The 27,431-nt window shown below is 56.6% G+C and overlaps 14 protein-coding genes across 14 annotated transcripts; 8 read left to right on the forward strand and 6 right to left on the reverse strand.

The window, feature by feature from the left end:
* The first annotated feature begins 46 nt into the window (after positions 1–46).
* N657DRAFT_650239 (uncharacterized protein) lies at positions 47–1,665 on the forward strand. Its single transcript, XM_062793896.1, has 5 exons — positions 47–570; positions 636–821; positions 889–1,173; positions 1,237–1,533; positions 1,615–1,665. Exons 1-4 carry the CDS (start codon positions 414–416, stop codon positions 1,308–1,310), a joined length of 702 nt encoding a protein of 233 aa, XP_062643193.1. The 5' UTR covers positions 47–413; the 3' UTR covers positions 1,311–1,533; positions 1,615–1,665.
* A 179-nt stretch (positions 1,666–1,844) lies between these two features.
* On the forward strand, positions 1,845–2,657 carry N657DRAFT_659052 (uncharacterized protein; the record flags this gene model as incomplete). Its single annotated transcript, XM_062794949.1, has 1 exon — positions 1,845–2,657. The coding sequence occupies one exon, from the start codon at positions 1,845–1,847 to the stop codon at positions 2,655–2,657; it is 813 nt and encodes a 270-aa protein (XP_062643194.1).
* A 226-nt stretch (positions 2,658–2,883) lies between these two features.
* On the reverse strand, positions 2,884–4,074 carry N657DRAFT_581703 (uncharacterized protein; the record flags this gene model as incomplete). The annotated part of the gene is made up of 1 exon (XM_062789559.1): positions 2,884–4,074. The coding sequence occupies one exon, from the start codon at positions 4,072–4,074 to the stop codon at positions 2,884–2,886; it is 1,191 nt and encodes a 396-aa protein (XP_062643195.1).
* Positions 4,075–4,890: 816 nt separating this feature from the next.
* N657DRAFT_581827 (uncharacterized protein) lies at positions 4,891–6,724 on the reverse strand (the record flags this gene model as incomplete). The annotated part of the gene is made up of 2 exons (XM_062789568.1): positions 4,891–5,903; positions 5,956–6,724. 2 exons carry the CDS (start codon positions 6,722–6,724, stop codon positions 4,891–4,893), a joined length of 1,782 nt encoding a protein of 593 aa, XP_062643196.1.
* Positions 6,725–9,141: 2,417 nt separating this feature from the next.
* N657DRAFT_684497 (P-loop containing nucleoside triphosphate hydrolase protein) lies at positions 9,142–12,003 on the forward strand (the record flags this gene model as incomplete). Its single annotated transcript, XM_062796684.1, has 3 exons — positions 9,142–9,483; positions 9,552–10,790; positions 10,852–12,003. The coding sequence occupies 3 exons, from the start codon at positions 9,142–9,144 to the stop codon at positions 12,001–12,003; spliced, it is 2,733 nt and encodes a 910-aa protein (XP_062643197.1).
* Positions 12,004–12,296: 293 nt separating this feature from the next.
* N657DRAFT_259989 (uncharacterized protein) lies at positions 12,297–13,391 on the forward strand. Its single transcript, XM_062786480.1, has 2 exons — positions 12,297–12,383; positions 12,459–13,391. Exon 2 carries the CDS (start codon positions 12,649–12,651, stop codon positions 13,354–13,356), a length of 708 nt encoding a protein of 235 aa, XP_062643198.1. The 5' UTR covers positions 12,297–12,383; positions 12,459–12,648; the 3' UTR covers positions 13,357–13,391.
* Positions 13,392–13,589: 198 nt separating this feature from the next.
* Positions 13,590–14,553, reverse strand: N657DRAFT_674944 (uncharacterized protein; the record flags this gene model as incomplete). Its single annotated transcript, XM_062795790.1, has 3 exons — positions 13,590–14,182; positions 14,243–14,349; positions 14,392–14,553. 3 exons carry the CDS (start codon positions 14,551–14,553, stop codon positions 14,008–14,010), a joined length of 444 nt encoding a protein of 147 aa, XP_062643199.1. The 3' UTR covers positions 13,590–14,007.
* Positions 14,554–17,054: 2,501 nt separating this feature from the next.
* N657DRAFT_650246 (uncharacterized protein) lies at positions 17,055–18,158 on the forward strand. Its single transcript, XM_062793897.1, has 2 exons — positions 17,055–17,487; positions 17,538–18,158. Exons 1-2 carry the CDS (start codon positions 17,251–17,253, stop codon positions 18,138–18,140), a joined length of 840 nt encoding a protein of 279 aa, XP_062643200.1. The 5' UTR covers positions 17,055–17,250; the 3' UTR covers positions 18,141–18,158.
* Positions 18,159–18,254: 96 nt separating this feature from the next.
* N657DRAFT_260030 (uncharacterized protein) lies at positions 18,255–18,852 on the forward strand. Its single transcript, XM_062786481.1, has one exon. The coding sequence runs from the start codon at positions 18,368–18,370 to the stop codon at positions 18,794–18,796; it is 429 nt and encodes a 142-aa protein (XP_062643201.1). The 5' UTR covers positions 18,255–18,367; the 3' UTR covers positions 18,797–18,852.
* Positions 18,853–18,907: 55 nt separating this feature from the next.
* Positions 18,908–20,079, reverse strand: N657DRAFT_581739 (uncharacterized protein; the record flags this gene model as incomplete). Its single annotated transcript, XM_062789564.1, has 3 exons — positions 18,908–19,375; positions 19,439–19,638; positions 19,701–20,079. 3 exons carry the CDS (start codon positions 20,077–20,079, stop codon positions 18,908–18,910), a joined length of 1,047 nt encoding a protein of 348 aa, XP_062643202.1.
* A 117-nt stretch (positions 20,080–20,196) lies between these two features.
* N657DRAFT_650250 (P-loop containing nucleoside triphosphate hydrolase protein) lies at positions 20,197–22,482 on the reverse strand. Its single transcript, XM_062793898.1, has one exon. It carries the CDS (start codon positions 22,346–22,348, stop codon positions 20,321–20,323), a length of 2,028 nt encoding a protein of 675 aa, XP_062643203.1. The 5' UTR covers positions 22,349–22,482; the 3' UTR covers positions 20,197–20,320.
* A 149-nt stretch (positions 22,483–22,631) lies between these two features.
* N657DRAFT_650251 (proteasome maturation factor UMP1) lies at positions 22,632–23,789 on the forward strand. The gene is made up of 2 exons (XM_062793899.1): positions 22,632–22,774; positions 22,853–23,789. Exons 1-2 carry the CDS (start codon positions 22,772–22,774, stop codon positions 23,312–23,314), a joined length of 465 nt encoding a protein of 154 aa, XP_062643204.1. The 5' UTR covers positions 22,632–22,771; the 3' UTR covers positions 23,315–23,789.
* A 144-nt stretch (positions 23,790–23,933) lies between these two features.
* On the reverse strand, positions 23,934–24,796 carry N657DRAFT_674946 (ubiquitin-like protein; the record flags this gene model as incomplete). The annotated part of the gene is made up of 2 exons (XM_062795791.1): positions 23,934–24,085; positions 24,148–24,796. 2 exons carry the CDS (start codon positions 24,794–24,796, stop codon positions 23,934–23,936), a joined length of 801 nt encoding a protein of 266 aa, XP_062643205.1.
* Positions 24,797–26,909: 2,113 nt separating this feature from the next.
* Positions 26,910–27,431, forward strand: N657DRAFT_260061 (uncharacterized protein). Its single transcript, XM_062786482.1, has one exon. The coding sequence runs from the start codon at positions 27,045–27,047 to the stop codon at positions 27,375–27,377; it is 333 nt and encodes a 110-aa protein (XP_062643206.1). The 5' UTR covers positions 26,910–27,044; the 3' UTR covers positions 27,378–27,431.

The following is a 27,431-nucleotide window of genomic DNA, read 5'->3' on the forward strand; positions in this document are numbered from 1 at the left end:
ACGTCATCTCGTTAGGTCCCGGCGACATCATACTCTCTGGGTAATCAGCCCGGTTGTTTGCCCCTTCTAGGTGCCAAATCCGGGCCGCCTCGCTGGGCCGTCTTGCCGGCCGGAAATACCGACCACGGTAGCTGTCTTTTGCACGACGTCGTTTATATAAACATGATTCAATCCTGCTAGCCAACCGGAAAAAGGGCATGCCCCAAGGATTGGGAAACGTTGGGAACGGAAACCGTGAATCTTAGCCTTGCTGCTATAACATACCTTAAGTCGTATGTTAATTAAGTTATCGGCCGCCGTGCTGGACCGGGGCTCCGTCGAGAAATACTAAAGGAGAACAACTCGCTTGCGGGTCTTCAACAGGTCCGTGGGTTGAGTGAATGAGTTCCTCAAGACAAGTCTCAACCATCATCATGAAATCAACATATCTTCTGACAGCTGTGGCATACAGCCTCCAGGTTCAGGCGAGACAAATACCGGCCGCCGGCGTTATTGCTCGTCAGTGGGGAGGAGGTGGCGGTTGGGGCGGCAGCGGAGGAGAGACCTGCGAGTGGACAGACCACTGCCTTGGTATGTTGTCTGGCACGGTTCTAGTCCGTCTTCCGAGTTTCGAATAGTGACTGACGAGGGCCCAGGCGACCCCTGTGAGACCGAGATTGACTGCGACGGCGATCTCATTTGCACCAGGGGAAGATGCGCGAATCCCAGGGGCAATCCAACAGTTGGAGGCCCTACCGTGATTAGGACCACGACCGTCTATGTCACTGCCTGGCCAACTGCCTCCTCCGCTCCAACCTGCGAGTGGACTGGACATTGCGCTGGTGCGTCCTTTAGCATCCTTGAACCGTAATGGGTTGTTCCGTGGGGTTAACTTTAACTATTTCCTAGGCGACCCATGCGAGACAGAGAACGAATGTGACGGCGACATGATCTGCCGCTCAGGCCGATGTGGCGCGCCTCCGACAACCATCATCACTAGCACTCGTCGCGTCGTCACCAGCACCCGCCGGGTGACCACTTCCACTCGCCGAGCGACCCCGCCTGTTGTCACCACGACTCATCGGGTAACCGTCCCCCCTGTTACCACTACTCGCTCGACCGTCCGGCCTCAGCCGACCACGACTCGCGGGCCGACAACGCCTTCGTGCGGTGACAATCCGCTGGCATGTATTGGTACGTACCGGAAGGCAGAATAGGGATTGTTGCACTTGATGGCAGTGCTGACCTTCTGTGTAGGTGTCAGCTGCGAGACGGATGCTGACTGTGGCTTTGCCTTGATCATATGCAAGGACGGCGTCTGTGGGCTTTGATACAGGCATGATAGTTTTGAGCGTCCGAGTCTTCTTAGATAACTGAGCGCTTGTTGCAGCTTCCTTAGGTCGCGGATCAAAAGTTCGATCTTGTTCGATGCTCGAGGCATTGTCACTTCATGTTCGACGCCCGGGAAAAGTTCAGTGCATCTTTCAGTATAATACCTAAGCTCAATGCTACGATGTAGGACTCTTCAACTGCACGTTTTGTGGACATCATCAGGTCAGTTGAGAAAACTCAAGTCGTTTCCAGATTTGTTGTTCAAAGAACGGAACTTGATAGCTGATTGTTTCGCCGACACAGAGACCTGCTGTGTTCTGTCAACTAATACAACGTCTTTGTCCTTGATCAATCCGATTGCTTTGGTCATGTTGCTCGTTTATATATAAGAAACCCACTGTAGCCACTGTCGCATGACCCATTGTCGCATCAGCAATCTTATCCCTTAGGCACATCTCATGAACCGCGGCTTTCCAGGGGGTCTCGAAACGCTTCGCCTCAACTCCCAAAACAGCTGTGCAACACCAGCCAACATGACACCTACACAACTCCCCACCTGGACCCATCCTGTAGCCGAGGCCGTCGACGACGCACCCCTCCCACCCCCAGCCGAAGTCAAGGACAGCATCCCGCCCTTCCACCTCCACGGCGAGCGCAACTGCGGCGACCACGTTCACGACCCCAACAGCCCGTCTTACTTCGTCCGCTACCTGGCTCTACACGGCAGGGACCTCTCCTCATCCTGGACCATGTCCTGCACCAACTGCCATGCCCGCACGACGCTCAACCGCCTGCACGACCTGCCCTGCGGCGACCTCATCTGCCGCGGCTGTCTACTCGTCAAAGTGCTGACGGTCAAACTCAGCATCGAGCGCAACCGCGACAAGCTCCACGACGTGCGCATGCAGCTGGTGGACAACCACAACGCCCTGTTCTACCCTCCCTCCGAGCAGCCGCTGAATGCGCGCGATAAGAGGATGCTCCTCCGCCGGGACGCCCAACTCAGACAGAGCATGGCCCGCCTGGCCGGGTTCACGTGCTGCGGTACGAACATGCAGCTGGGGCGGTTCCTGGCGTGCATGGGCGCTACTGCGTCGAGGGAGCTGTGGCTTGCGATGCGGTGGATGGCGGACGATCCAAAGGCGCATAGGGCGTGTGCCTGGCCCGACTGTGGTGCGTACTTGCCTGTGTGCTGCAGGTATGTGGTGCCGGGGGAGGCCGGTCGGCGATGGTACTGTGTTACGTGCCAGGGCAACTCGATGGATTGCGCTAGGACCTGGCCTGCGGCGCCGAATGTGTTTCCGTATCTGCCTAGGGGCCAGCCTGCTTTGACGCCGTGCAGGTAGGCGTTGTGTCGGATTCGTATCTGGGCTCTCGGGTTCTTGGATATTTGACTTTATTCAGCGACGTCGTCCAGGTCGGGGGCGACACTAGACAGACAACTGTGAATAGACAAAATCCGTGAATCTGCTCGGGTGCATATGCCGATGTTGAAATGTGACCGGATAATGTCTGGTGATGATGCTCAATTCCCGAGAGGCTGTATTCCCGTGTAAGCATGCTCATTCTTGTCTACACGTCTTTTTCCGGCTGCGCCCAATCCAGCTCCCGCTTGAGAAAGGCCTTGAGCGCCAGCTTGATCTCAGCCACCTTCCAGTTCCAGTTCTCCCTGTGCTTCGCGGCATCGGCGACCTTGTCAGGATGCAGAATCTCCCGAATCACGTTCCTCCTCGACTCGAGGTACGTCCCCAGCTGCAGCACGGCCGCCTTGCCCGGCGGCAGACCGCCGCCCCTGAATTCGGCCTCCTTGCGCACTGCCTCCCTCAGTTTGATGACATTGTCGTGCTCCCGGATGGTAAAGGTAATAATAAAGTCGAACCGCGAAAACATGTCCCTGGTCATGCCGCTCGAAAGATGGGCTGCGGTGCTCTCGCCGATGGTTTTCTTGAACGGGTAGTCGCACCACTTGTTGTCGAAGAGCGCCGCCAGCGCTACCGGGTTCGGCGTCTTGCCGCCGGACCACCACGGTAGCCTGTACGACTTGTAGCTGTAGTTCAGACAGCTCGTCATGTCGATGCAGTCGTTCTTGTCCCAGATGAAGAACCCGGCGGACCGGACCTCGTCGACGCGCCACTCGCCCCTGGCTTGTAGCGTGAGCTGGCCGAGGAGCTTGACGAGCGCTTCGGCCACCACGCTCCGGGCCTCGTTGTACGGGTCGACAAACAGGATCTTGTAGTCTCGTCGCCGACCGGTTGGAGCGGGTATCCTGGCTACCGTGGTGGTGGCCGTCTGCGCCGACGCCGAAACCTTTTCGGCCACGATGAGCTGAATGTACGAGTTCAGAAGTTTGATTTGTTCGTCTATGTCCTTGATGATGGTCTCGGCCTTCTCGGCGCTGTTGTCGATGAGCGAGAACCACAGCCGAGCCGCCCAGGCGGACCGAAGCTCCAGGCGGTTGGACCGCGACACGATGCCGTTCTTGTAGCGGTAGAACAGCTCGTACACCTTTTCGGCGTCCGTCTTGATCCCTGCCAGGAGTTTGCCGAGCCCTTCCCTGACCCCGGACAACGCATCCCTCTTCGTCTTCCCCGACACTTCCCGCTCGAGATATTTCCGCACCTCCCCGAGGTACGCGTTCAGAGTATCCATCCGCTGTCTCAGCTGAGTCATCTGCTGTGGCAGGTCCGCGATGCTGTCGTAGATAGCAGTGGCCGTTTCGACCACCTCGATCACCGAGAGGATGGTGCCTAGGATGTCGGCCATGGTTTGCTAGTACTCGACCAAGTCCACAAATGTTGTCGTTGAATAAACCAGAAATTGGAACTCAAATGAGAGGGCCCCGGCTGGGTGATAAACCTGCCCTGTGAGGATCACTCAAGTGGGCCATGGTGACACTGGGAGTCGAGATTCCACCGCACAGCCCCCACACAGCCTTCACAATTGCATCTCAGGCCACATGGCATTGGCTCGCTCGGATTGGAGCCTCACCGTCAGCAGAAACACCAGCCACGATGGTTGAAGGGTGAGGTTGAGTACGGAACCACTCAAATGCAACTGCTAACTCCTGATGTACACCTCTTGGGCAGCTAGATGACTTCCTGATATCATCGGCAGACAGCCCACGGCATCCAACATGCCCATTCCGCCTTTTGTTTACCTCTACCGGACATACCGACATTTTGACCGACCGTCTATTGCCGTCAAGTCACCCACCACCAGAAAACTAAAAGCGGAAAAGAAAAAGAAGGCAAACCAGAGGTCGTAACCGTACTGGAATGATCATCGCGTCATGAATCTCAGATAACAAGTTGAACTGGAAAGGACATTCGTCGAATTCTGTGAAACTTTTCGCGAAACTAAAAGAGAACTCTGGACTGGTGTTGACGCTGACTAGTAAGGAAACAGAGACAAAAAAGCCTTGACCATAGGTCCAAGATTGTCGTGATACATGACGAGGCCAGGGATGGCTGGGGTGTCGCCAGGGTCTGTCTTTTGAAGACTGCGGCACCATATCTCCATGCCATGCCGTCCTCCAACGTATTTTTCCAGCCCGGTTGCCGACTCCTCTCAACGAGCCCGTCAAATGTGCAGGGCCTCTACGTCCGAGATGCTCCGATGGCGCTTGTGCAAGTTGGCGTCGGCGAGGTGACTCGACGCTTTCCTCTTCTGTGATGCGACGTTGAGTGGGCTGCTCTGCTGGAGGTCGGGAAATCCAAGCGCTCCTACCGTGTTGCTTCTCTTCTGCCTACGGATGGGCGTGATCGGTGTGGTGACGGTCTCCAAACTTCCCGACTTAATGCCGCGGAGAGTGCCGTGGTAGAGGGGGCCCGAGAAGGCGAGTGACTCTTGGCTTGCTTTGTCGCTGTAGATGAGCTGCTGGTTGATCTGATTGCGCCGGAATGCTCCCACAATATTTGAATTGTTCTCGAAATGGGTGAGTAGCGGGTGGGTCGCAGCAGATTCGGTTGCCGCACTCGCGCTGCTAGCAGCAATCTTCGGCCGGGTCGGGCTGGAGACGAGATCTCCATTCCAATCAGCGCCGGAATCTTCCTCGTCGGACGACTCGTCGTTGAATGTGACAAAATCCTCGATCCTGAGCAGGCTTTCGTCCTCGTCCTCGTCTTCGCCGGCAAAGAACGAGTCATCGGACTCCTCTTCCACCGTGAATGCGTCGGGGGTGCACGGAAAGAATGCCTCGGCCGGGCCAAAAGGCTGCATGTTGATAAAATCCCCAAAGGTGTTGGATGACACCATGGCACCCATCATGACAAAGCCCGGGTTCCTCACGAGTGGCGAGCAGGCCAGATCCTGACCCGAGAAGTCCAGTTGCAGAGACTCTGGTGAGAGGTCCAGCTGGTTGGTCCTGCGGGGTGTGAAGATGATCATCTTGCCAGAAGCAGGATCGACGACGCCAATGGGCTTGTTGTCGGATCGGTCCAGGTTAAACCTACCCAGGCGAGGCTTGCCGGGTGCATACCGGACCGGCCGCTCAGTGTCGGAGCCCGACGACGCCTCGACAGAACGGGCCCGATGCGCGTGCTTTTTGCGGATAATGGGCTCCGGAATGTCGTCCTCGGTAGTATCACCGTCGGCTGACGGGAGCAAATTAGCAGCAAGACCTCCTGAATGACCAAGCAAACTCACTCTCGTATCCGTCCAGTTCCTGCACCTCTGCAGAAATGGGGACAGGCGTTGACACTTCAGTGGGCGGCTGGCTTGGCCGCGGCGTGGCGTGGAGATCTTGTGCAGCGCCTTCATCGTTCGATTCCTGGCCGGCGAAATCCTGAGAGCCGCTCTGGAAGTCCCAAAACGAACTGTTTGAGGATGTCTCATCGGGGTCATTCTCGATTTCGCGGCGAAACGAGGGGTCGAGGGCGCTTTGCTCGACGAAGATGTCGGGAAAGAACTCGTTGATGTCGGAGGTCTCACTGGTGGTTGAGTCCGAGTCGCTATCGGGAACCCCGGCGAAGCGAACATGGCGCTCAATGGTGGTAGCAGCCTCATCAAGCATGTCGCTGGCTAAGGTCTCTGCGGGGACGAGCTCCTCGTGGTCTGACGAGATTCCGTCCCAGCTGTCGCCGTCGTCGGCGGGGTCAACGTCTTCTGCCTCTGCCTCGTCTTCTTCATCTGCTTCGCTTTCCTCGTCTGCATCGTCCTCGTCATCCTCCACGGGCGGCCGAGGGGGAGCCGATGATCGCTTCCGCGATGCATTGATTATGTGCTCCTCCTCGGCCGCAAAGACATGCTCCTCGTCGTCATCTTCGGAATCTGTGACATCCTCGACGCCCGAGTAACCGCTGTCATCGGACAGATCGAGAGACGAAGAATCGTAGTCTTGGCGCTTTGAGGCCCGTTTCGGGGCGGGAGCCCGTTTCGCGGCGGGCGTGTATTTCAGGCGAATGATCCGAGACATGACTGCAGATATGCAATGTACGTATCTCCAATCTATGCAAGGGGGTGTATGAGATGCAGGGCAGGAACGTTCGGCGCACGGTATTCTGGAAGAAAGCGGCGGTGACCCCCGCAAAGGACCGAGCGGAGGAGGTCTGATCCTCTTACTCGAGGGTTGGATATTTGCTGCTCGTCTAAAGAGCAAGCTTCTAGGAATGTCAAGGAGGGCAGAGCGTTCGTGGGGAGAAGACAGGACCGAGGCGGTCGGCGAGGGGGTTGCTCGAGTCCGTTATGGTTGAAGTCGCTTTGGGCCGAGAGAGGTGGGCCGGGGATAGAACCTGTGGATTTCAGCTCGAAGGCAGACTCTCCTTGTCGCGGAGACTCGAGACGGTGATAGTCTGCGCAAAAACTTCGTCGATGAGGTGGCAGAGTTGGTATTCTCGTTGAGGCTGCTGGACTGCAGGCGTGCCGGGGTCAATTGGCACGCCCACAGTGGGCGCTTAGAGCTCAACGACGGCCGACGGCATCTTGAAAATATCGACGAAGTTTGGTTAGGTACGGTACTGAAGACTGGGTGAGGTAGTGCGACTTCGTTGTCTGGAGGTTGGGTTTGGGTTGGATTGGAGGAGGGAAAGAGAGGCCCGAAGGAGGGGAGAGGAGCCGTCTGATGATTTTGACCTTTTTTTCGCTGAGGAGGAATCGACCCCGGTGGCTCCACAATGTGAGTTGAATTGGTGGGGCAAGCGCAACTGGGTCCCTGCATTCACGGCGCAATCCCTTCTGGCAACTGGTCGCTGGTGCATCGATCCATCTCTCCTGCGTCACAGCGGGAGGAAATTCCGGACTCGAAAGCCCCGTCATGTCTCGTCACCGCTCTTTCTCGCAGCAGCCGGAGGAGTGGTCTCGTGGTTGCTTCCTCATGTAGGTACCGGCCCTCTGCATGGACAGGAAACATCACCAGCTCGTGGACTAGCCATCACTTGGTTTCTCTGAGAGGTGGAACTTCTTGATTCCTTTTACCAAACTGTTGGCTAATGTCTGTAAGATAAACATCATCGAACAGTGCACTGTCCTCAGCGATCGAGAAAGATAAGTACAGAATTGCTACCCTCGAGCCGCTACTGGTTTCAGGGCGGGGCCGCCCATCCATTGCCCCGCACTCTCGCAGCTCGCTTGCAAGGCCGCATAGTGGCAGACAGGCAAATCAGGACGAGGTGAAGTGCAGATGACGGAGTACGTGTTGATCTTGACTGGAATGACAAGCTGAGCCGCTTGGTACTGTCTCCACAACTCCTCCCCTACCATTTCGGCCTTTCCAGCGATGAACGGAGCATGGTCGACGTGGACGAACTGTCAATATCTTAAAAGGCACAAGTCGCTGCTCCACAATCTCCCCGTTCCGACCACTCCAGCTGCCAACTGCCGTCTCGAGCAGAGCGCAGGGGGGACTCTCCTTGTGTACCTCTGGAATCGGGACTCTTTTCTTTTGGAAGGATACAGTGAACAACCCCTTACCCGGGCACTGTTTTGCGGGCAAAGGCGGCTCGGGCTGAGCTGTGGAGGACTGTGTCCTCAAGAGTGTTCAACGCCATCGGCATTGAGTCAGATATCGATGGTGACTCCTCTGCCTCGATTCTCAAGCCGACGGTGGTAATGTGGCCCTCTTGATTGGCCAGGGGGAGCAGAGTCGATCTGTCTTCGATGCTGAATCCTTGGCCTGAGAACCCGAGGGAGGGCGTGGCCACAGCGAAAGAATCCTTTGAGGCTCTGCAGAAGTACACTAGGTACAGTTGTTCCCGGAGTCCAGGCTACTAACGTTAGTAGAACCTGGAAGTTCTGCAAGAGCCTCGTTTTTCAGGCGGGGACCGTGCGAATTCAAGGTCATGGGACAGTGGAAGAAGAATGAAGCGCCGCGGGCGTCTTACGAACTCTCTACCCCGACAACAACATATCCGGAGTTTGTATGGGCGTTGAAACTACCATGAGGAACAGTTGAGCCGGTTTCACTCTTGGAAGACTTCGCTGCGGGTTGGGATGTATTTAACTACCGCAGAATTGAACATATACGGATTAATTTGGAAACAGCTCTGGCCGACTTGGCATTTTCGCAGCTCAGCGGTTGCCAATGCCAAGCAATTTTCTTGAAGATCTTATCTTATCGGAACGCCCCGAGAATGGACCCTTAACTCATGCGTTGCTGGGGAAACCATAACTCTAGTCCAGATTTGGCATAAACAATTTGTCGGGTCCAGGCCATGACTTCCAATCACTGCAACTCAAACCCTTGACCGGACCAAGCCACTTGATACAACTTTTTCCTTCCTCAGGCCACTCGAGTTGTGGTTTCTCAACAACTCAACCCTCCTCGACTTGCCTCTCTTTCACTTTTCTCGGCGCCTCGCAAAACCACAAGCTGGTGCCATGGAGAAGCCCTCGACCATGTCAGCGTCGACTCAAAAAGTTACCAACCTTTTCCAAGTGTATCTTCGACTTCGACCGCCACAAAGTGGAGCTTGTGCCGCTGGAGGGCGCTTCTTGGCGGTTGAGCAACCAGAAGACGACAGCACCACGCCCAAGCACATCACGCTGAACCCTCCCAACGATCGACGGCGCGCCATCGAGAAGTTTGCCTTCACGCAGGTCTTCGAGGAGGATGCGACCCAGCTGGATATCTTCCACTGCACAGGTGTGGCCAACCTCGTCAAGGGAGTGCTAGCCCCATGCGGCGGAGATGGGACCGATGCCTTACTGGCAACGCTGGGCGTGACAGGTTCGGGCAAGGTCGGTCGAGGCGCTCTCGGTCTCTGCATGTATCAGATTCGGTTGAGTTGCTGACTTTTAACATCTAGACCCACACCATCCTCGGATCAAAGTCACAGCGCGGCATGACCCAGCTCGCTCTCGATGTCGTCTTCCGCTCGATCGGCCAAAATCTCCTCAGCTGCGACTCCCATCCGAACCTCGAAAACTCTATCATTGCATCCGACTGCTCCGAAGCGGCTATCTACTTGGCCCCGGCATATATAGACAGCGTGTATGCCGATGCGCCAGCAGCCTTACGCGCTAGTTCAAGAGCACCCACACCCCTGAATGTAGGACTTTCTCAGTCTTCTCCCCAGCCACTTTCCCAGCCACAGCTCGGTCAACAAGAACAGAGCGACCCCAGTGGGTCGGAGCTGGCTCCGAGGCAGAGGAGCGTGCGCATAGTCAGCCGGGAAGACTCTGTAGCCCCACCAACACCGCCTTGCACCCCTGGGTTGGAGAGCAAGGGCCAGGGACATGAGAGGACAGGCCGTGATCGTGGAACTGCTTTTGCGTGTAGTAGTGCCCGCACATGCTTCGAAACTCGCCATCCCCAGTGCCAGCAAGTGCGAAAGACCAGTGCTCAACGACAGCAAGGGCCCAAGAATTTTATGGCCCCGACAACCTCCATCCGCTTGAAGACAAATACTAAGACAGAATTGCACTCTCAGGGCGAATCTATCGGGCCAGGACAGACTCCATCGCGCCGACTCCATCGACCGTCGACCTTTCCGCAGCAGCCCGATGTCAGCGCCCTCTCCGTGTCGTGCGATCCTTCTTCCGAGTACGCCGTCTTGATTTCCATGTACGAGGTGTACAACGATCGGATTTTCGATCTCTTAACCCCCGCAATCAAGTCAGGAGCCACAAAAGAGTACCGCCGCCGCCCTCTGCTATTCAAGTCGACCGAGGCATCCCCTGACCGGAAAGTTGTCGCCGGGCTGCGGAAGGTGATTTGCGGTAACCTGCACCAGGCATTAATGGTCCTGGAAGCGGGGCTGCACGAACGCAGGGTTGCTGGAACTGGGAGTAACAGCGTGAGCTCTCGCAGCCATGGTTTCTTCTGCGTCGAGGTCAAGAAGCGGACCAAGGGCAGCCGAAGACAGGGGGCTGAAGCGCCATGGGGCGGGAGCAGTCTCACCATTGTCGACCTTGCCGGGAGTGAGCGAGCCAGAGACGCGAAGACTGCGGGCGCCACACTCGCTGAAGCGGGCAAAATCAACGAGAGTTTGATGTATTTGGGTCAATGTTTGCAGATGCAGAGCGACGCAGCAAACAAGGACAAGGTACGTGGCACCGTGTAGTGCAGACTACGCACGAACATTCTAACCGCCGTCGTGCAACTAGCCCAATTTGGTTCCCTTCCGCCAGTGCAAACTAACCGAGCTACTCTTCTCCAACTGCTACCCACCTGCAACGGCCTACTCGTCAGCCAGGCACCGAAACCCACAAAAGGCCGTCATGATCGTCACCGCCGATCCCAATGGCGACTTCAACGCAACATCCCAGATCCTCCGCTACAGTGCGCTCGCCCGAGAGGTCACTGTCCCCCGCATTCCCAGCATCACGCAGACGATCCTCAGCACGGCTGCGCAAGCGCCACAGCCCTGCTCGAATCCTTTCCCGTCTCCAACGCTCACCCGCCCACTCTCGCCTCTCGGGTCGAGCTCAGTCAGTTACCCACAGCTCCTTTCGTCGCCCAACATTGTCCGCAATGTCTCGCCCATGGGCAGCAGTCCCGGCAACGACGTGCACCGCACGACCATGGAGGCTGCGGCGCTCGAGATCGCCCGCCTCTCGGAGGAAGTGGAATACCTACGCCGGGCGCTCGACGCGGAGCGGGCCGCGCGGCAAGAGGCCGAGGCGCACCTCCTGTCGACGGAGGACCGCATTATTGAGCTGGAGCAGGCGATTCGCGAGGACTGTACCAACGAGTTTGAGCGCCGGCTTGAGATTGAGCTGGCCAGGTTCAGGGCGACGATGCAAGTTGAGATAGAGCGCGGGGAGGAACATTGGGGGAGGAAGATTGAGGTGTTTGAGAGGAGTATGGGCGGTGGTGTGCTGGGTGGTTGGGGATCGGATGATGAAGGGTTCGACGGGGACGAGGATAAGGAAAATGTTTTGGTGGAGGATGTTCACCAGGAGAATGAGCGGCTGCGGAGAGAGAATGAAGCGCTGAGGCGGGAGCTGGTGGGAATGAGTCTAACCAAGAGGATGCCGCTTCAGGAGAGGGGAAGTGATGCGAGCATGGCGTCCAGGGGTAAGCCCGCAACGGCGGACACGGGGAGTCCGCGGTCGGCACGTGTGGGTGCGAGAAGTGGAGATGGGCGTGATAATGAGGCGACCTTGAGGCTGCGGTTGGAGAAGCTGCGCGTTAGTGGTGCCCAGGCCTCTGTGCGCAGCTTTGGGGCGGCGAGTCTCAGCCCCAAGAAGATGAGGAAGTTGGCGGCCAAGAGATGGAATGCGGTTGGTGATGATGACGACTTGTTTGGAGTTTAAGGAATACATCTCGGCTTGGGTTTTGGTCCGCGGATCTGGAGGGGTATTGTTGGGTCTAGTAAGAGATACCACTTGGCAGTGATACCACTTGGCAGTGTGCTGGGTACCTGCCGTGTTTGGAGTGTAGCGAATATTTTTGGTCTTGTTGAGATATTGTTGATTTACGAGATCATGGCCAATGAAACATCTCTTGTATTCGGGGATCGGGGCCTCCATTACTGGTTTGTCCGTTAATACCTGGGTTTGGAGATGAATGTATGGCACTGCCGAAGTAGGGGCGGAATCAGCCCATCTCGCTGGCGTCGTTCATGGCCCAGCCAGCAGCGCTCTTGCCTGAAAGGTGGGTGTATCGACTACAGAGCAGGAACAATGAGGCCAAGGTAAGCCAGAATCCATCTTGATTCACACCCACTGCCGGCGACCGCCCGTACTAACAACTCATCCCCACTTAAAAGAACCGAGAGTTCCCACGACATTTTCCCTGAACAGCATCATCAGCTTGGATAACGTTTTCGGTTTTTCGGTTTCCCAGCCCCATACATTAGTCCCATTCCAGTTTGGGGCCAAACAGCTTTTCTTGGATCTCTTGTGTCGTTGTTCATCCTACCATCACTTCTTAGTACCTATATCCTGTCTAAACCCAAAATGCTGCTCCGACTCATCGTCCAATTTCTTCTGCCACTCGCCCTCGGCGCAGAACCCGTGGCATCAACACCAATTGCGCCTTTCAAGTTCCCGACCACTACAGTATCAACTCTGCCTGCCACGCCACAAGCAACACAAGCAACGAGACCAAGCTGCGGCCGGAACCGGCCCCCGATGCTGTACCACACGAGCGAGTACTACAAGGCCTACAAGAAGACTCCATACGGATGGCTCGGCTGTAACCACAACGCCAGCACTTCGGAGGCGTTTCACGCGTTCGCGCTCAAGTACAAGGACGAGCCGGACAGGTTGAGGGCATATCTTCGCCTTGCGGAGCGGCTGTTGGATTACTCCCGGTCTGTTGGCGTGGGGTTTCAGGAGTTGATCATGGCGTTGACTCGGACACCGAATGGCCTGGGAGAGCTCAAGGGGGTTGGGTCGCGGGTCGATCCGCTTGGGGCGGCGGTTGTGCTGTTCTTTCAGCCGCCTTCTGTCCGGTGCTGGCTGGATCAGGAGATTTTAAGGGAGATTGGGAGTGATGTTGCTTCGAATTGGGAATCGAGTTGCCGGTTGGTTAGCGATCAGGAGCTTCTAACGAGACTTGGTGCGGAGAGCATGATTGTGCGGGTTGTGGGGCAGTTTAAGGACGCGCTGAAGCGAACGCTTAGGGCTATTGAGGTCAGGGATGAGGTGTTTCTTTCTGGATAACGAGCCAGTGGTAAAGAGAAAGCATTCATGGACCAGTCAGCAGATACCGCGACAGGTTAAAGCAGCGACTTCAAGGTAGCTTTCTCTTAGCACAACGTGGAACTGGGAATGGATGTTTATTGGTTGGGGGCGTTGGTCTATGAGTACGGACGTACTTCAAGTGGGCTAATAATACTAATTGATGTCGGAAATAGCAATTCCAGTTTCTGAGAGCTCCGGGGTAGCGCCCAGCAGGTTCGCGGATGCCGCCACGCCATCTAGGGCTGCATGATCTTAGTGTGTTATTATGCACAGGTAGAGTATGACGAGCCAGATGTATCGACGACACGGAGGAACCTCAACCTCAACCTTCCTTGTGCACACAAGCTTGACCCTCGGAGTTCCTTTCAGTCAGAGACTGACGCTCGTTTCGACGAGGTAATGAAACGGGAAGTAGAATCTAAGAAGATGCTCCAACTCTGAGAAAAGTGAAACTCACATAATCAGGTCGACTCTTGCGACCCTCGAGTATTGACTGTCGGTCTCCTCGGCCGAGTGGTTAACGCAGCCGGCCACCAACCCCCTGAAAAACAACAGAAGCCCCCAATCGTTCCGTCAATCAAACCAGCCAGTAGTTCACTTGTATTGCGGAAGAAAGGGTTGCTGTGTGAATTAGCTATGCTCAGCGGGCCGGGGTTCTCGGTCACGGTCACGGTCCAAGGAGGACCGTCGCGGCCCAGGAAGCATCGGAGTGCGTGCGACGTAATGGAATGGACCGACTAGCGGGTACTCGACTGAGGTTGTTGCAAGGAAGTCTGGCGGCCCGTTGAATGTGAAACTATAGCCTCTTCAAGACGCCATTAGATACTATGGATCAAGCTTCATTGGGATTGCGAGGAGGACTCACTCTAGGCAACATGCCACGTCGCGCTCCGTCTTGGATCCATCGACGCTCACGCTCTCTTCTATGGCAACACCAGTATACGACAGGGGGTAATCAGTGGCCGGTGGATTCTAAAGTCCGGAATACAACTGGTATCGCTTTTCTTCGCTGACTTGTAAGTTGGTACATGGGTATGATTTCGGGCCGCAAGATTCATTTGTCCATCGGTACATGTCGGTAAAGCGGTCGGGGACCGGGATAAAGCGCGGTAGGCTGCCTTCAGCCCGTCTCGTGATCACGTTGGAGGCGGCCGTAGCGCCTGGCGTTGTGGCCATCTCGCCGTTCGTGTTAAACGTGCAGGGGGACGTTGGTCCAAACGGCCTAGAGGGAGGCTGCTTTGATGATTCCTCGTCTGGTTTGTGTTTGGGACTGGTGTCCTGAGATGCGGAGAAGACGGGGAGGAGCGCTGAGCCGCCTCGCTCTATGATTGTGACGGGGTATTAACCATGCACGTCGCACAGATGGAACACTATCGCCAATAGTTAAGCCGGCTTTATACGAATCTAGAGCGTCCCGTCGCCCCGGAAAATCGGATCGCTCACCGGATTGGCGCTTGGGACAATAGGGACGGCCCAACGGGGATAGATCGGACTCACCACCCGGGGTTCCTGCTCCTGAATTTGGGCCACGCGGGTTGTTGGTACTATGTACGATATTAATATCCAGATAGCGTGGGGGATGAGTGTGTCTGAAGTTTGGAGTCACAGCTAACATACAAAAACCCCCGCAGGACATCATCCAAACATGGTTCTGTTGGTTGGGAAGTCTGGGGTGCGCGAGGGCGAGGAGGTGAGGACACTGAGGAGCCAGTTGACTGAAAGGGCTTGTTGAGTGCCAATCCCTCCAGTCCGCATCGTTACTTGTTTCAGAGGCGTGTTTCCCTGTGTATCCTTTCGTCACCCGGCCGACGACTTCCGTGCACCCGTTACGAATCAGGACCATGGCCCGAGGACAGGGCTTTCGTGGCCCGCTCCTTCCTTGCCTCGTTTGGCTGTGTGGCGTGCTGCAATGCATTGCCGTGGTCACGGTCACTCCCAATTCCTGGGACGGTAACCATGGTCGCCCCCAAGGGATCTAGCCGCTCAATGCTCGAGATGATCAGGGCAAAACACCACACCTAAGCAACTCGACGGCCGGAGATATTGAAGCGGCTCGAAACATCGTCAAGGATGCCATCTCGCAAGCCTCCAAACTGAACAAGGCCCGACTGGACCACCCTCTCCGGAACTTTTACACTCTCCTGCCTGGAACCGTGACTGGTGCCGCCGGGCCCGCGAGAAAGATGGCTTCCGCAGTCGAAGCTCCCCTAAAGAAATGACTACCAATCCCACATCGGATCACCGGGCTACGAGGTTCATTCGTCTTATGGCTACAATTGGTGCTGACTGCGTGACCGAGTAGATTCCACAACGTGAGAGGTTATAGAGCAAAGGGCTACGGTGCCACGGTGGGTTGTTGTTGGGTTCGCTGCGCTGTACTGATTATTCGGGGTGTTGAAATCAAAACACAGGATGATACCCAGGCTATCCGCAAGGCCATGTTCGCCGGCGACCGCTGCGGAGAAGCATGCAGCGGCGCGACCAACAAGAACGCTAGTTATCGTGTATTCCCCCCCGGAAGTACCTGGTGTCAAGCATAATACAGATTCTCTTTCGTACCCTGTTCATTGGAAATGCCAATGAGTGGCCCAAATATCGCGGCCGAGAGCTTTTGTCGGCTTGGGCGTGCTGTCAACTAACGAGGATGTCCTTAACGGCGGAATGGGACCTAACAGGAACGCCAAACAGTGGTATAGTATGTGTGGGTCTGATACCGACTGTATTTGAGCTGTATCCGGTCCTCTGCTAATCGCTCCCTTTTTAATCCCCCGGTTTCCAGTCAACACTGGCCGTTTTTAAGGGCAAATCTGGAATTTCAGGGTCGATATCACTCGACCGATCCCGACGTATACGTGTGCGCCATTTACTACCCAGTAGCACAGACTGATAGCCTGTAAAAAGTTGAACTCATTGCAACGACAGGTACGACAGCAGGGATTGTGTAAGTCATGACGTTTTCTCTTCGCTTGAGAAGCTATATTATGCCCGTGCCACGAACCTACACCGGGCTCCGATCAAACTGCCAACACTTGTCCCTACCGAAGTTTCCGAGAATGGCAGTGGCGGAGTCATGTCGGGCGTGACATTTAAAGGCGGTAGCTTTGGGTTCTTTGAGTCTTCCGCCCGTGGTTGACTTGGTGTGGCGAACTCTGACGGTTTCCTTCCTGCTTATAGATGGAGGGAACCAACGGTTCACTGCGTAAAGAATGACCTCTATAGGGTGTAAAGTAGCTGCTTCAGATCATTTGGAGTTAGGGTTGAGTGAGCGATTCTGTTGAATCTCTTGCGCTTCTTTACCTCATATTCACCTCATCCAAACGATTGTCCAGTTGCATCAAACCCCAGTCAGCGATGATCTTGGCCATGAGATGCACCCCGATCATCTCCTGGGACTCTCAAACAAAGAGCCAAGAGTATAGGGATCTGTAGCGGTCAGTTGGCAATAACAAACGTGATATAATACCGAGGGTAGCGTCGCCAACCCTCGGGTTGGACGGGTCACGGAACTGTTTACCGGGCAGCGGGGTGCTTATCACCAACCAAGGATAGAACTTGTTGCCAGCTGCAGGTGGTTTGCCGGGCCTCGCGAGCCAGTCAAGTGCCGTACCGAAAATCACTGCTTCCAGTCCCCCTTACGTCCGGGAATACTTTGCTGCAGTGCCACCCTCAGGCTGACCGTTTTAGCCGGATGGTGTGCGAGATGGCGCCTTCTCAAAGCCTGCGCTCGGTCGACACCATCATCCTTTCAAGTGTGGCTTTTAACTGGGCTGTCCACCAGTCTTCTCCAACAAAGACGGCGACTGTAAAAGCAACGCAATCCTGACCTAGGCCGGGGACTGGTCTCTCCTTGCCTCGTCGATTGAACATTTGATCATGGAGGTAGCAACAGACGGAGCGCAAATGGCGCACGGGATGGACGACGAATTCTCGCAGCTCTGGCAGCGCCATCTCAAGGTGCTGAGAGGCGACTTTTCGAAGAAAAGCGTGCAGACGGTGCCCAGCATGCCCTCAGAACCATGGGATCTCGATGGCGAAGGCCGTGCAGAAAAGACCGCTCATCCGAGGGACGGACAATTAGATTCGGTAGTCGATGCCCTGGATGAATTGACTCTGTCCGTTCTCTGTTCTCTGAGAAATGAACAGTGCTGCTAATACGGGACAGACAAAGCCCCAACACCATCGACACCCACAGCCCCGGGACCCCGTGGTTTCCCGACCGTGACGGTCACACCGAGACGACGCTGTCCTCAGCTTCGAACTCCAGCTGGCCTAGGACCCTCAGCTCTCCCGGACGACCAAGCTTGCCTCATCTCCGCATCGACGAGTGCTCTGCACCGCCCTACCGGGAACCCAAAGGCAAGGGTACCGGAATCCTGGGAGAGGAGATATGGCAGGACCCGCCGATCCCTTTCATCCTCCAGAGACAACTGCTCTCAGAATCCTATCCCGCGGCCCATTACACCGCCACAAATTTCGCCACAACAACAGCGGTACCCCAGATAGCAACGGCAACCAGCCACGGCAACAACCAGAACCACACTCACCCGTCCCTACGCACGACGCAAAAACCGCCCCCGACCGAGGTACACGTCCTAATCCTGACCTGGGCGACACATAACCCAACTATGGACCATGTGACGAGACAAACAACACAGAACCACTGTGCTCAACACCCAAACACCGCGGGTACTGCGTCCAGTGCCGGTCTATCCCGACCGACTATCCCACTGCCGCCGTCGAGACAATCTTGCATCGCTTTCTGAAGAGATCGGGCGCGGACGGTTTGTTGGTGGTGTATTACCGGGGATATGGCGGGCTGGACGCGGAGGGGAGGATGAGTTTCTCTAGGTACGTACGTCCTGCCACCTTTTTCTGTTCTGCTGCGACTTCCAATGGAATTTTCCACACACAAAATCATACTGATAACGACTAAAGCGGCCCCGACCCCAAGGCGAGCCACTTCTTCTGGGACGACGTGCGTGATCCGGTGATGCAGGTTCCCGGGGATGTGCTGCTGGTGTTTGACTGCACCGCGCAGCCCGGGGTGCCAGCCGAGATGCGGGTCGAGGCGGGGTTGGCGCCGTCGTCAACGTCGGCCAAGCAGTTGCTCGGTGTTTGCGTACCGTGGGAAGGCTCCAGCTCGTGCCGCGAGGGCGGCGACAGGGCTGACATGACGCAGGCGTTGTGCAGAACGCTGGAGCAGACGTGGGATGGTGACGTGCCCGTTTTGTCGGTGCAGTGGCTGTGCTCGCTCATGAAATGGGGCCTACGCGGCACGGCGCTGGCGTCGAGGGTGTTTGTCAGCCAGCTGGGGGGCGGGCAGCTGCTGGATATCCATCTCCCGCGGCTTGCCGTCGCCGCCTGGACGAGGACCAACAGGCAGAGTTTGAAACTCTATTCAGGGGATGCCCGTGAGTAACCTACGGAGCTAGCGGGAACGAGTTAGATGCATCCGAAGGCGAGTTTGGCTGTGTTCGCTCTGACCGTCCCATTCCCTGGGACTGCTGGAGGAATCCTTCAGGCGGGACGGCTAACTTACAGAAGGATCTGACTCAATCTTCCTAATGAATGAGACGGCCCCGACGTGAGTTCTATGCGGCAGCCCCAGTCTCCGTCCGTGGAGGGCGAGATAGCCGTTAATGTACCGAACCTCTGTCCGTCGCCCGGCTTGAATATCTTGCAGCATGGAGCTGATATTGTTGGCGGTCTGCCGTGCCACACGCTTGACCAGGGCGTCGAGAGCCGTGTCCGAAAAATCCTCGTCCAGGGCGCCTTGGGGAAGTAAAGCCCTGACGATAGCACCCGCCTCCATCAGAAGTTTGTCATACAAACGTCTTGCCCCTGGATCCTCAAGTACACGCCCGTTTTTGCAATTGCACCGGACGGAGAGGGGATTGATGATGGAGTTGACGACGAGCTTGGCGAGTTGATGTCGCAATATCGCGTCCGGTTCCATAACTTGAACGTTGAGCATGCCACCATTGGCAGACCGCAGCCTCTCCACCAGGGCAAGGCGCTCCGGGGAACGGGTCCAGGAAGGTCCCACGGCACCGGCACCAACCATCAGGGGATGCTGATCATAGCGCAGCGCAGAACTGGTTGAGGAATCTCCGGCGATGCCTAGGATCAGTGGTCCTTGGCCGGCATGGACGGAGCTGAATCGGGAGGTACTATAGACGCCGGCGTGGCAGATGCCGGCCCAGTAGGTCGGCCGTGTTGCCGGGTCGGGAAAGATAGCGTGTGAGACTTCGTCCATGACACCTAGACAAAGTCAGACAGGCAGACAACGACGCACTCATACCACGAGATTGGTGTCTACACACCCATGCCATTCTGCAGAAATATAATGTTCGAGTCTCTTGACAGGCGGTGTTTGATGGGCGTGAGGGCGGCTCGCGTCAGGTGCGCCTTGGTTGCCACGATCAGATACTTGATGTGTTCTTGTCTAGGGTCGATCACCCCGAGCACTGGCAGCTCAACGCCGAATCGAATGGCCGGTGGATATCCAATGGTTCGACCTCTCTCGTCAAACTCGGTAGAGTAACGGATGCGGCGGTCTGCCGCTATCCAGCCGTCGAGCAGGCCGCGTCGATGGAAAATGAGTCTTGTCGGCGGCAAATTACGTGCATGGCTGCGTCCCAGGGCATAGGCGACGTATTTACCCATGTTGCCAAGGCCGAGGATGTAGATTGGGTGCTCCATGTTGGGCGGAGGCGGATTGGCGTTGATGAAAGTGAAAAATGGGGAGGTGAGAAGCGTCGGGTTTGGAAACTGAACGTGGAATTGAACATGAAACTAATTGGAATTTGTGATATAATAGTGGGTTAGGGTTAACGTCCCCCCTGCACCCGCCCCTTGCACAATACTGTGTAGACACTCACTGTCTGTGATGGTGCCTCATGTATGTACATCCAGTTTGCATTGATGTTCACTGCCTACCCGTTCACATTCCCTGCCCAACACTCCAAATCTCGGCCCAGTGCCTTGAGCTGGCCCGCAGCGGACCGTCCAACCGCCCAAACCTCGCGGGGAGCCCCGTGTTAGCTTCGGGCAGGCACAGCCACTTGCTCACGCAGTCGGGCACCTCCTCTTTAACATGGCTAATACAAATCAGGGCCTGCCGCGCCGAGAGACCCTTCACCTTGACAGTGCCCGCCTTTACCGCAGGGCTGTCGACCACGGCCGCCGCTGTCAACGACCCCCTCCCCTGTTTGGAACTCACCGAGTACATTTTCTCCTCCCCGTACGCGAGAAAAAGCATGCACTTGTCGCGGACGGCGTCGTCCATGCCTCCAAACGCCTCGTCGAGCACCACCACGTCGGGGTGCTTGATGATGGCCCGGAGGAAGAGCAGGATGCGCTGGGCGCTGAACGACAGCTCGCTAAACATGTAGTCGCTGGCCCAAGCCAGGTCGGACGCAGACTGCTGCTGCGACTGCCTGTAGACGCCAGGGTTAAGCTCGTGCTCGAACCACCTCAGCGTGGCCTCGACCTGCTCCGTGGCGCTGCTGTCGAGCTTCGGCTTGCTGCGGAAGGTGTCTGCCCAGGCGCTCTCAAGCACCTGCCGCACCGTCAAGTTGCGCGGCATGTGCCGGTGGATCTCGGGGCTCGAGTGGCCGATGCGCGACTGGATATCCCAGAAGGTCAGGGCCCGCTCGCCGGATCCCTGCTCGGGCAGTCTGCTGCGGCCAAACAGCTTGATCGGGAGGGAGTAGGTCTGCGGGTGGTCAGAGCAGAGGAGGGAGACGATGGTTGTCTTGCCGGAGCCGTTTGGTCCAAAGACGCCCCATCTCTCTCCCCGCCGGACGGTCCAGTACAGTCCATCGAATTTTTGCCCGTCTCGCTCTTCGGTCCAGTTACCCAGAGCCACCTTGTCGCCGTACTTGACCTTGCAGCCGTTCATCTCGATCAGCGGCTCCCCTAGGCTCTTACTTGTCGCAGCCTTGGCATTTGTCCTAGCCAAGCTAATAGAAAAATCCTCGGCAATGCCTTTGCCGGTGATGCCATGGTTGGTGAGAGTCCTCCCCATCTCACTCAGCGCATGCACAGGCAGCGTCTCATCCTCGGCGAGTGCGCCGTTGCGCACCCCTCGCACGTACTCCCTCAATCCCTCCAGCACAGTGTCCTTGGAACCCATGGCGCCGATCTGGGCATCCGTCCTGAGGTACACCAAATGCGTGATCCACTCTGGCAAAGGGTCTTGCGGCCTGGCACTCAGCACCAGCCTCGGACTCGCCTTCTCCGCCAGCGAGTGCAGCAGCGGACTCAGCCCAGTCACAGTCGGCGGATCCAAGCCCATGAACGGCTCATCCAGCAGGAGGAGCTCGGGGCTCGTGAGCAGCGCCCGCGCAATGCGCGCCCGCCGGCCCTGGCCGTTGGACAGGAATGTCACGGGGAGGTCGAGCAGGCTCTCGAGCCGGAGATCCACCAGCACCCGCTTCAGCAGTTTCTCGTCGACGCCCTCGTCGTCGGGCAGCTTGGACGGGTTCAGCTGCATATTGCCCAGGAGGAAGTCGCGCAGCAAGAAATCCGTGATTTCCCTCCGAGACTCGTACCGCGCCGACAGGTAGGTTGCTGCGGCGGGCGCGACGACGCCTCCGCCCTGGGAGTCAAAGCCGACATACTGGATCGCGCGAGACGGTGTGCGCAAGTGGTGGGGAACTTCGTCGGTGGCGAGGTAGGGGAAGGACCTGGCTGTCGGGGGGGAGCAGACGTGCTGGCCGCGGAGAATCTGCAGGAAGGTGGTTTTGCCGGAGAGGGACGGGCCGACGATGCACCAGTTTTGCGGAAACTCGCTTCGTGATGGTAGCTCGAAGGTTAGGTCCTTGAAGAAGGCCGGATTCGGATGGGCGTGTGCAGCCCCAGGTGTGTGAGATGCCGATGCCGAAGTTGCGATGGAGGTCGGTTGGTGGCGGTAGAAAGTGCCATTGGCGACGCGTATTATCGGCGGCGGGCCAGATGGGAGGCGCATCGTGTTGATTGGCCCCTGCGAACACTATTGTGTCGAGAAGCCATGGACCTTCGAAAACTATAATCATGAGTCAAGCTCAACATCAGTCCTCAGTGAAGAGTACAGTCGTTGCGGTCTCGGAGATAGCGCGTCCGGGGATAATTGGCGAGGTGCAGGTCCCGGCAGGCAAAGTCAAATTGCATCTAAGTAATGCTGCCGCCGGGCTTGGCAAAGCTAGGGTCCCGCTGAACGCGAGGCTGCTGGAGCCTGGCAATGGCATCACAGCTGGGAGCTTCAAACTGTAATCGCTTCTGCAACTTGCAACATCGACCGAACCCGACCATAAACCTGATAACGTCAAGAAGAATAACTTGAACTACGCCGCTAGTCACTATAGACTTGTCTACTTCTCACACAACGTCAACAACAATAACAATCGCAAACATGGTAAGGCCCCGTCTCTCTCCTCCCAGAAACCCATCATCACGCACCTCCCAGCGTCAACTAATCCTCACCCGCACACAGTCCCTCCGCATCGTCCCCGCCGACGCCCACCTCACCTCTTTTACGCACAACCCCTCGCACAATACTAGTGCTCCGTCAGCCCCAGGACTCCACGACACGCTCCGCGCAGGCGTCGGCCCGTCCCCCTTCGACATCGCCGACAACAAACCCCAGTCGGCACACCCGCTCGATTCGCGCCTCAAGTCTTGGGAAGCGACGCGCGAGGCGCTGCGCATGGAGACGCTGCGGCGCGCCTACGGCGTCGCGGAGCCCGTGCGCCGGCAGATGGAGCTCAAGATCACGCGGGAGGGTGAGTGGAAGCCCATGGTTCTTGGGGGCGGTGGTAGCGGGATGGGGAGCGTGCATGAGGAGATTCTTGCCGGTCGGGACGATACGATTACGTGGGAGGATGTGTTCACGGGGGAGGAGATGAGGCCTGTGGTGGGCGTGCACGAGGAGATGGAGAGGAAGGTCAACATGTGAGGGGGACATTTGCATGTAGTGAAACGGAGGGAGGATACCTGCGGAGCTAGTGGTGGGCAAGGACACATCGAGTGGAGGGACAGGTTGCTGAGAAGCGTGAGCCGGTAAGTCCGTGGGAGCTGGACAATACGGGCGGAGGTCAGATTCGAGCAGGGTCCAGCGTCATCAGCATACGGTGGAATAACCGAGGAGCTTTGCGTGTGCTGAATCGTCAGAAAACAAATCCTTGCTCTGCAGCCGCACAGGTGACTCCAAGTCTCTACCCAGCCCCTGATGATCAGTGACATTTGCACTAAACACCTAATCCGCCGATCGAAACAATCTCGAAGCGATCGCTGGGGTGGCCCACAGGCCGCCCTTCGTCATGTATTTGAGACTTCAGGATAAACCAAAAACAACACGCTGCGCCAGGCCCGCCCCTTAACCATGTACATCGAATAGAGCTTTCTCATGTAGACAACCGCTGGCCTGCTCCTTGCCGCATAAATGCACTTGCATGTCAGTGAGACATAAACCCAGAATAAAATATGCCAAAAGAGGTCTCCAATGTCAGTCGCCAGCCCTGGATGGCCCCGGATGAAACAAAAGAGAGATCAAGGAAAAGCTTGCAGGAAGGTGATCATAGAATAACGCAGCAGCCGCTGCCGCCTTCGCGGTTTCTCCCCTCCCTGCCGGCTGACTTGCTTTTGCCCGTCTCCTCCTCCTCCATCATCTCAGGCGGCCGCACCGACATGTGGACCACATTGGGACTGTCATGGGTAAAATTATACTCTGCAAAGTGTCAGTTCGTGGTTCCTATGACGTAAAGTGTGCGAAGGACGGCATGAACTGACTTTTCAACTGCTCCTTGTCATCCAACAGCTTTCCAAAATGGATCAGGCGGATGCTGCTCGGGCTGGCCGGCTTTCCCTCCCACTCGTCGCGCCACTCGCGCAGGATCAGCTCCTTCAGCTTATAGACCGAAATGCTGAACGGGTCCCGCGCGCCCGACTCGGTCACGTCCGGCACGTCGACGTTGCGCTTGGCCAGGTACTTCTCGTCCATCTTGTACGGGTGCCGCGCGCCCGTCGGGAGCAGCAACGTGATGGCGCAGACGGGCGCCGACTCCGTAATCTTATCGCTACCGGCGACGGCGGGCGCCGGCTGGTCAGTCGGCCCTATTGAAAGCGAGTCGCCCTCTCTGTGCTTGTCGGCCGGTGGTGGCGGCTCGTCCTTGGCTTTTCCTTTGGATGTTATCTCCGCTGCTGCTGCTGTGGCGTCGGATGGCGGCTCCTCCTCGTCTATCCTTTTTGAAGTTGTCTCTGTTGCCTTTGCAGCGGCACTGGACTCCGCGACGGGCTCATCGACGGCCGAATTGTCTTCTGTCGGCTCTCCGGAGGTTCTCTGCTCCGCTTCGTTCATCGGTAACAATTCGGACGGCTGTGGCACTGTGCTCTCATTCGACGTTTGGTTGCTGCCCGGCTTTACTGCGGTTGCCTCCATGGTCGCAGAGGCAGAGGGAGAAAAACAATCGGCTGCTGTGGGCAATCGCGAAGTAAACAGAGAGCCAGCAAAGGCGTAGGACGGTCGAGGTGTCGGAAAACTGGGAACGGAGTCCTTGCGGTCAGCCGCGGGTTTTGCCGCAGCACCGAAAACGGGTAAAAGTTTGCTTCCGACTGTCCGGAACAGGGCAATATTCGCGATGACTGAGCGACAGCTGAGCAAGTGTGGTTCGTTGTCCCTTGACGTTCCGTTCAGTCGAATGCGGGCTTCGAAACACAGTCGCCCAGAGTGTGGTCGTCGGATCTACCGGAAATGCGGCCTGTCGTTATGTATGCGCTGAGCGGCCGTGGTGCGAACGTTGGCGCTGGCGAGCCAGATTCAGGATGAGCGAGCAAAGGGAAAACGTCCGGTACGGGAGTAGGACACGGCAAATTATGGGCGGATGCACCGAAGGCGTCCTGGGTCGTTGGTTGGCCGACTGTTCCCTGGTGCTCAGTGACGCTCGCAGCAAGCGACACACCGAGCTGAGTTAATCAAAGACAGAAGTGGTACGGTAGCCAAAAAAATGGGAGAGAGAGCCAGCACAGCACCCAAAGATTTGAATCGAGCGCCTGGAGAGGTAGGTCTAGAGGTTGCAATTGGAAATGAGGAGGAAAATCTTGGCAGGAGATACGGTCGATCGCCAGAGGTGTGGGACTTGCTCGACAGGAATCATCAATCGGGTCTTATTGGAGCAGGAGCGCCCCATAACAGGATGTGCGACAGGAGGGCGAGGAGCGTGCTCCACACCCCCTGCCTGGGGAAAGAACCACAAGCAACCAGCGGATCCACTCAACCTGGAAGCACAAATCAGCTACAGTAGTTAGTCTAGTAATTATTTCTTACGAGCCGTCGACATGTTCCAAATTCATGTCGACTGCTGTTCAACTCGCAGTTTATCTGCACAAGGAACCCGCCGGCGGGCACGACCATGGTTCTAAAAATCCAAAACCTATTTCAATGATATAGGACCTCCCTTGCGGAGATTATCTCTTCGCGCACGCCTAGCTAATGCTTTTCGTCTGTTGCTGACCTTTAGTTTTTGCTACCTACTCTGGTGCCACCTGTTACGAGATCTCATGCCGCGCCCAGGACGGTCCATATCGCCTTGCAAGCCGAACACTTCATTCCTCTACTGAATGAAGGAATATGCTTCGCCCCAGGCCTTGGACAGGATCGAGTGGTTTACAGGCCCATGGCTCTGTTGGGTTTCCATCGCTGGACATGTCAAGCTGAAAAGGAGAAGCACTGCCAGCACTGGTCGACCGGTCCCGCATCCCAACAAGCCGAGTTGGAGCACTCGTGGAGTCCGGAAGGGTATGCCGTGAGTTCGCGAAGGCCCTCGCGGCGTGAATCATTGTCACCAACTCGAAAGGGGCTGCTCCGTTCTCAGCTTCTGCTTCCGGGACTTGGCTCATTTAGTCTGGTACTCGTATCTAAGAGGCTGGACGTACACGGGCAAATGAAGTTGTTTTGACAGTGGCGCTACAGGAGTCCTCCGAGTTTATAGCTCCTAAGTCGACGGTTTAGAGTGCAAGAAGCCAAGCAGCGGATTCCTCTCTCAGTTAAATGGACCAGCAGTAAACCCCGTTAGCACCAAAGGACAGATTTGAGATGGACTAAACTCGGACTCGCCGTATGTTTGGAGCTCCGAGACCTCGGGCACGTTGCAAAGCTGGCGTCCATTGTCCTTGTAACAAGTTGTATCACCCAATCAAACCAATTATTAAGGACTACTCAAAGCGCCTTGATCAAGCCGACACGCTTCCTACGCAGAGCATACGCGTAGGAAGTGCAACTTCCAGCACCACCATAGGGGAATCGTAAACCCCAACTCTCGGCCCTCTATAGAAGAATTGACAGATGAAACCTGTAATGGTCTCAGGTAGTATATTGCAACTAATCGCATATTCTCAACCGGAAGCCGATTCTTGACTACTTGCGTAGAGTCTTCAAAACCGGCGCCTTTCGAAAGCTCTGAGAAAACCTTATCTAACTACGCCGACTGCACGCCCGCGCACTTTGCTGCGTGGCCGCGGTGGGTGTGGAAAGTAGGGCGATTCGAGGTGCTGCAGACATCCCGAGAAACTCTCACCAGCGCACGGACCAATAGGTCACCTGACTCCCACCCACAGTTGCCCAGGCGACCACGCCCTAGTGCCCCTGAGCCCCTGAACCCCTGAGCCCTCGAGCCCTTGCATGGGACAGGATGACCGCCCCCACCCCTCCAACTGAAGGGAGAGGAGGAGGACCGGCCCAGTCACGACACTCAAGCGGCCCCCCGACACCTCCTCGTTCCCCCCCACCCTCTGACATCGACGCTATCAAGAACATGGTCGACGGATTGGTAGCATTGGCAAACCCAGAGAAGAAAGGGACCGCCAGAGGCATGGGGCAAGACCTCCTCGCAGCTGTTCGCAAGCTATACAATGCGGCCCAGAACCAAACAGGAACCATTTCACTGGCCAACCTCCGCAAAGTGGTAGCCGAAGAACTCAGGGCGGCCGCCACCGCACCCCAGGATAAAAATCCTGGGCCGTAGTGGCCTCCCAGGAATCCAGCCAAACCCAGACGCAGACCACTGCCCCAGCAAAGA

This window comes from Parathielavia appendiculata (assembly GCF_033297405.1).
Source record: "Parathielavia appendiculata strain CBS 731.68 unplaced genomic scaffold N657scaffold_27, whole genome shotgun sequence".
Lineage (NCBI taxonomy): Eukaryota > Fungi > Ascomycota > Sordariomycetes > Sordariales > Chaetomiaceae > Parathielavia > Parathielavia appendiculata.